Source organism: Mesocricetus auratus, unplaced genomic scaffold (genome assembly GCF_017639785.1).
Source record: "Mesocricetus auratus isolate SY011 unplaced genomic scaffold, BCM_Maur_2.0 Super-Scaffold_100011, whole genome shotgun sequence".
NCBI lineage: Eukaryota > Metazoa > Chordata > Mammalia > Rodentia > Cricetidae > Mesocricetus > Mesocricetus auratus.
The window spans coordinates 43,048,120-43,056,013 of NW_024429195.1; the positions used below are offsets into that span (position 1 = coordinate 43,048,120).

General features: G+C 36.8%; 1 protein-coding gene across 1 annotated transcript; it reads left to right on the forward strand.

Moving 5' to 3' along the window:
* The first annotated feature begins 1,149 nt into the window (after positions 1-1,149).
* On the forward strand, positions 1,150-2,085 carry LOC101827348 (olfactory receptor 6C2-like). Its single transcript, XM_021232831.2, has one exon. It carries the CDS (start codon positions 1,150-1,152, stop codon positions 2,083-2,085), a length of 936 nt encoding a protein of 311 aa, XP_021088490.2.
* Positions 2,086-7,894: the final 5,809 nt, after the last annotated feature.

Consider the following 7,894-nt stretch of genomic DNA (forward strand, 5'->3'; position numbering starts at 1 on the left):
CTGTTACAGAACCTAACGTTCACTGGTCCACCTAGCCTGGCTGGCCAGTGAGCCTCAGGGATCCTCCTGCCTCCATCTCACCATCTCTGGGATTACAGTTAAGGGCCACCATACCCAGCTTTTTTCATATGGATCAAAAGGATTTCTGGAAATAAGCAATGCATAGGCTGAAAATCAATGAGATATTGATATCCTTGGGTTTGATTCAATGACTCTTCAGGAAAGATGTAACAGAAAGGGGGCATGACTGTTGGAGACAGTGCTTCCAATATATGCTTTCTTTAAAGTGATTGTTTGAGACCTGGTATAGCATGCAGGTTCAATGCCTCGCTTTATTAGAGGAAACACATAAGAAGAAAACGGTCTATGGACTGAAATGTATGTGTGTTGAATACGGGGCAATGTGGCTGTATATAATCTGAATTTCTGAAGAGAGATCACTACTAGATATACATAGAAGGATTATCACGTGTAGATTCTATTCAAAAGGCCCTGGGTTGATTCCCAACACTGCAAAAAATAAAAAGTCACAAGTTAATCTACTTAATAATCATAAAACTTGTTGCATATAGTTACCACAGACCACACCACGTATACCCAAAATAACCAAGTAATTTTTATACTGGGTGGGCTTGAAATTATAACTGGTGGTAGATTTTGGAGAGCCTCAGTAAGAAACTCCAAGTCATCTATTATATAGCTGTGTTTTGTGAGAGATAAAGATGCAAACAGGATAGGAAACTTTTAGTGAACTTTAATTTCAACTTCAAAACATGAAAAAGAAGTGCACAGAAGAAAATTAAGTCTTAATGATGAATGTATCATTAATGAAAACCAGTTTAAAAATAGACAAAAATTGTAAAATACATTTGAATAATGGAAGAGAGAGGAAGAGAATCTTAAATTAGTATATTGTAACTGTTAAATTAATCTGTAATATATATCACTTCAAATATTGTAAGATGCATTACAAGCTTGAGAAAATAGTGGAAATATTAATTACCAAAACAAAGAAGACATTTCATGTGAGCCAGTTTTTTGTTTGAGTTTACTTCTCATGGTTAATAACTATGAAACTGTAGCCTCCATGTATTCTGATAAAATACCTAATTTTTTTTCATGAGACTAGATAAAAATCAGGGGTCAGCTATGAGGAACCATACGATAACAACATTCATTCTCCTGGGACTAACAGAGGATCCACACATTCAAAATCTGCTTTTGATTTTCCTGCTGTTTACCTACCTGTTGAATATAACTGGCAACTTGGTAATTATCTTACTTACATTACTGGATCCTCACCTCAAAACCCCGATGTACTTTTTCCTACAAAACTTTTCCCTCTTAGAAATCTTGTTCACATCAGCTTGTATTCCTAGATACTTGTATAACCTATCGACGGGTGACAAGACTATTACCTATGGCGCCTGTGCCAGTCAAGCATTTTTCACCGATCTCTTTGGAGTAACTGAATTTTTTCTCCTGGCCACCATGTCCTATGACCGCTATGTGGCCATCTGCAAACCCCTGCACTACACCACCATCATGAGCAACACTATCTGCAGAAGGCTCCTTCTTTGCTGTTGGATGGCTGGGTTGTTCATCATACTCCCACCCTTTAGCCTGAGCCAAAATCTGCAATTCTGTGATTCTAATGTCATTGATAGCTTTCTTTGTGATGTGTCTCCCTTCCTGAAGATTTCTTGCTCAGACACATGGGTCATTGAGCAGATGGTTATAGGCTGTGCTGTGCTGACCTTCATCACAACCCTTTTTTGTGTAGTTCTTTCCTATGTATATATAATCAGGACCATTATCAGATTCCCTTCTGCCCAGCAGAGGAAAAAGGCTTTTTCTACCTGTTCTTCCCACATGATTGTGGTTTCCATCACTTATGGCAGCTGCATCTTCATCTATGTCAAACCATCAGCAAAGGACTCAGTGGCTACCAACAAGGGAGTAATAGTACTAACCACTTCCATTGCTCCCATGTTGAACCCTTTCATTTACACCTTGAGGAACAAGCAAGTCAAACAGGCCTTCAGTGATTCAATCAAAAAAATTGCCTTTGAATCCCGATATTGATGATTCAAGTTTTTATAAGATATTGATGGCCTAAGCCCTCTCTAGTCATGGAAACATGCTATAGCATACAATGGATACATGCTACTAATGAAAAGTATATACCAAATAAACTTTTTAATTCAGTGACAATAAAATGTGACATTTATAAGAAAAAAGTAATAATAATTTTTATTTTTCTATCCATAACTATCCACAACTAACTCTTGACTCATTAAATATAAATTCATTATCTCTTCCATATTAATCAAAATAAAACACAAAAAAGTCATCTTACATCAAATGGACCTAACACATATCTACAGAATATTCTACACAAACACCAGCAGCACATGGAAGTTTCACTAAAATTGACCACATGTTCATACACAAACCTTAACATGTACATGTATGAATTCAGTAGGTCGTGTGTGTGTTAATATTTATTATTGCTACTTATCTAACAGTAATACATATAGAGTCTCAAGATCAACATCAGGTATCTTCTTCAATCACCCTCCACCTTATTTTTTTGAGACAAATCTCATTGAGCCGAGAACTCACCAGTTGACTAGAATATCTGCACAGTAAGCCCCAGGGCTCCCTCTATTCTCATTTCCCCAACTTGGATAGGCATGTGCCACCACTCCTGGCTTTTTATGTGAGTTCTGGGGATCTAAACAAGGGTCTTCAGGCTTGTACAACAAGCATTTTACTTGCTGAGTCATCACCCCAGCCCAAGAGCTGTGATTGTTAAAACTGATAAAGACACAATAATAAGAGAAAATATGTATAATTGTTGTCAGAAATTTCAACACATTTCTATTACAAATTAATTAAACCAATATCCAAAAATTCAATAAGTAGACAAGAATTAAGCAATACCCTCCATCAACAGGATCCTGAATAATTTATAGAACATTTCAACCAAATGAAAGCAGAACTGTTCTAAAGTCCATAGACTAATACAATGATAGATAATATTTGAAGACCTATAACAAGCTTTGACAAATTTGAAAGAATTAAAATTATATAAGACATGTTTTATGGCCAAATTGAATTAAACAAGTGGAACTCTTTTTTTCTTTATCTTCTTTTTTAACTTCTTTATTGACTCTTTGGCAGTTTCATGTCATGCACCCCAATTCTGCTCATCTCCCAGTCCTCTCATATACTCCCCTCAACCATGCCAACCCTCACACCCACAAAAGGAACCAAATCAAAGTAAGCAAGCAAACAAAAAACAAAAACCACGACAGAAAAATCTCTTTGCTTCTCCTTCTTTTCTGCTTCTCCAACACCTCTTTATTTATTCTGGTGGCAATGGAGGCTTCAGTATGTCATAGAATATACCTCTCTGTCCAAACAAGTGGGACTATTAACAAAGAGGAGACCAGTAGGATGAGGGAGAGAAACAAGATGGAGTGATAAGCAGCAAATACCAGCAAAGCACAATGAAACATATCTATGAAACATGATAAAGAAACTCAGTATTTTATACACTTACTAAAACTACTTAATAAGTTTCTTAGAAAAAATGATTTCTATAAAGTGTATTTAGAAGATCATCAGATTTTGTGGGGGAAAAATATGAAATGCAGCCAAGGTAGCCTTTATAGAGATGTGCATGGCTCTACAATATGGTGATTGAAATAAGTGTACAGAGAAACACTGGAGACCTGAGGACTGTGTACAGTGGATCTGGATCCCAGTTCTATGGGATTCAGCCTGCCCAGAGACTGCCAGCTTCCAAGTACCATTCTCCATCCACAGGACAGGTGAGGTGAGGGTTCAACCTACCCAGAGTTTGCTAAGGTCCCAATACTGGGACCACATCCATCCACGTAAGAGGAAAGCCACCAGGGTATTGGACTTGCCCCCATCCACTGTAAAGGAACCGGGATCACATATGCACCAGGGAAGGAAGAGACTCCTTCTGCACTGAAAGGAAGAAATGATGGGAATGAGACAATACAAAAACACACCCACTAACAGAAAAACCAATATGACACCGCCAGACACTAGAGAATCTACACCCACAAGACCTGAACAGTCCATTGTGGAAGAAGCAGATGAGAAAGACCTTAAAAACAATTTAATGAAAATTATAGAGGTCCTCAAAAAAGATATGAGAAAATCCCTTAAAGACATGGAAGAAAAAACAAACCAAAAATATAAGAAATGGAGGAAAAAAACAATCCAAAAATGCAAGAATTGCAAGAAATGGAGGAAAAAACAATCCAAAAAATGCAAGAAATGGAAGCAAAGACAAGCCAAAAACTTCAACAAATGCAAGAAAGAGAGGAAAAGACAAAGCAAAACTTACAAGATACAATTCAAGCAGTGCAAGGGTTGAAAGCTGAAATAGAGACATTTAAAAAAAACACAGTCTGAAGAAATGCTGGAAATAGAAAGCTGGGCAAACAGTCAGGTACTACAGATGTAAGCATAACCAACAGAATACAAGAGATGGAAGACAGAATCTCAGGTGTTGAAGAAACACTAGGGGAAAGAGATTCACTGACCAAAGAAAATCATAAATCCAACAAATCCCTAACACAAAATATCCAGGAAATATGGGACACCATGAAAAAACAAACCTAAGAATAATAGGTACAGAAGAAGGTGAAGAAATCCACCTCAAAGGGGCAGAAAACATATTCAACAAAACCACAGAAGAAAACTTTCCCAACTTAAAGAAAGGCATGCCAATGAAAGTACAAGAAGACTACAGAACACCAAATAGAGGGGAGCACAAAAGGAAATCCTCTTGCATATAATAGTAAAAACCAAAATATACAGAATAAAGAAAGAATATTAGGAGCAGCAAAGGAAAAAGACCAAGTAACATACAAAGGCAAACCTATCAGAACCACACCTGAATTCTCCATGGAAACTCTGAAAGCCAGAAGGTCTTGGATAGTTATTCAATCAACACTAAGAGACCATGGATGCCAGCCCACACTACTATACCCAGCAAAGATCTCAATCACTATAGATGGAGAAAACAATATATTCCATGACAAAACCAGATTTAAACAATACATATCCACTAACCCATCCCTACAGAAATATCTGGTAGGAAAACTCCAGTCCAAGAAAGTTAACTACAACAAGAAAAACATAGGCAATAGATAATCCCATTTCACCAACACCCAAAAGAGAAAAGGGATGGAAATCCACATACAATTTCACAAGAACAACCATTCCAAAACAAATGAGAACTAGTAATCAAAGGTCATTAATATCCCTCAATATTAATGGTCTTAACTCACCTATAAAAAGGCACAGGCTAACAGAATGAATTCGAAGACAGAACACATCCTTCTGCTGCATAAAAGAAACACACCTCAGCCTCAAAGACAAATGTTACCTCAGAGTTAAGGGTTGGGGAAAGATGTTCCAATCAAATGGTCCCAAAAAATAAGCACAGGGAGCAATCCTAATATCTACAAAACTAGAATTTAAACAAAAATCAATCAAAAGAGATGAAGGAGGTCATTTCATATTCATCACAGGAAAATCCACCAAGATGAAGTCTCAATTCTGAACATCTGTGCCACAAATACAAAGGCACCCACAATCGTTAAAGAAACATTACTAAAACTCAAACCACACATAAAACCTCACACACGTATAGTGGGAGATTTCAACACCCCACTGTCACCACTAGACAGAACGACCACACAGAGACTTAACAAAGAAACAAAGGAACAAATAGAAGTTCTGACACAATTGGGTTTGGCAGACATCTATAGAACATTCCATCCAAACACAAAAGAATATTACTTCTTCTCAGAGCCACATGTAACATTCTCAAAAATTGACCACATACTTGGCAACATAGCAAACCTCAACAGGTACAAAAAATTAAAATAACTCCATGTATCTTATCAGACCACCATGCTTTAAAGTTAGAGTTCAACAACAACACAAATTGCAGAAACCCTACAAACTCATGGAAATTGAATAATGCACAATTACACCAATCCAGAGTCAAAGATGAAATGAAAAGAGAATTTAAAACTTCCAAGAATTCAATGATAATGATGACACAACATAACCAAACTTATGGGACACTTTGAAAGCAGTGCTATGAGGGAAGTTCATAGCACTGAGTGCCCACATAAAGAAACTGGAGAATAGTCACACTAGAGAATTAACAGCACAACTGAAAGCTCTAGAACACAAAGAACCAAACTCCCCCAGGAGGAGCAGACACCAGGAAATAATCAAATTGAGGGCTGAAATCAATAAAGTAGACACTAGGAAAACAATACAAAGAATCAATGTAATGAAGAGTGGGTTCTTTGAGAAAATCAACAAGATAGACAAACCTTTACCCAAACTCACCAAATGGCAGAATGTAAAAATGCAAATTAACAAAATCAGAAATGAAAAGGGGGACATAACAACAGACACTGAGGAAATACAGAGACTCATCAGGACATACTTTGAAAACCTGTACTCCACAAAATTCAAAAATTTAAAGGAAATGGACAATTTCCTGGATATATATCACTTGCTAAAACTAAATCAAGAACAGATAAGCAATTTAAACAGACCTATAACCCTTAATGAAATAGAAGCAGTCATCAAAAGTCTCCTAACCAAAAAAAGCCCAGGTCCAGATGGCCTCAGTGCAGAATTCTCCTGTAAATTCAAACAACAGCTTATACCAATTCTTCTCAAAGTGTTCCATACAATAGAAGCAGAAGGGTCTTTGCCAAACTCTTTCTACAAGTCTTCAATAACCTTGATACCCAAGACACACAAAGACACAACTAAGAAAGAGAACTTTAGACCAATATCACTCGTGAACATTGATGCAAAAATACTCAATAAAATACTGGCAAATCGGATCCAAGAACACATCAAAACAATCATTCACCACAATCAAGGAGGTTTCATGCCAGGTATGCAAGGATGGTTCAACATACAAAAATCCATCAATGTAATCCACTATATAAACAAGATGAGAAACAAAAATCACATGATCATCTCGCTAGATGCAGAAAAATCCTTTGACAAAATCCAACACTCTTTCATGATAAAGGTCTTGGAGAGATCTGGGATAACAGGAACATACCTCAACATAATAAAAGCTACATACAGCAAACCAACAGCAAACATCAAACTAAATGCACAGAAACTCAACATGATTCTGCTAACATCAGGAACAAGACAAGGCTGTCCACTTTATCCATGATTTTTCAATATTGTTCTTGAAGTTCTAGCTAGAGCAATACTACAACAAAAGGAGATCAAGGGGGTACAAATTGGAAAGGAAGAAGTCAAACTTTCACTATTTACAGATGATATGATAGTTTACATAAGTGACCCAAAAATCTCTACCAGGGAACTCCTACAACTGATAAATACTTTCAGCAAAGTGGCAGGATACAACATCAACTCAAGAAAATGAGTAGCCCTACTATATATAGACAATAAAAGGGCTGAGAAAGAAAGCAGAGAAACATGACACTTTACAATTGCCACAAACAAGATAAAATGCCTTGAGATAACGCTAATTAAACAAGTGAAAGAACTGTATAGCAAGAACTTTGAGTCTTTAAAAAAAGAAATTAAAGAAGCCCTCAGAAAATGGAAAGATCTCCCATGCTCTTGGATAGGTAGGATCAATGTAGTAAAAATGGCAATCCTGCCAAAAGCAATCTACAGATTCAATGCAATCCCCATTAAATTACCAACATGATTCTTCACAGACCTTGAAAGAACAATAATCAACTTTGTATGGGAAAACAAAAGACCCAGGATAGTTATTCAACAAAGCAACATCTGGAGGCATCGCCATTCCTGACTTCAAGCTCTA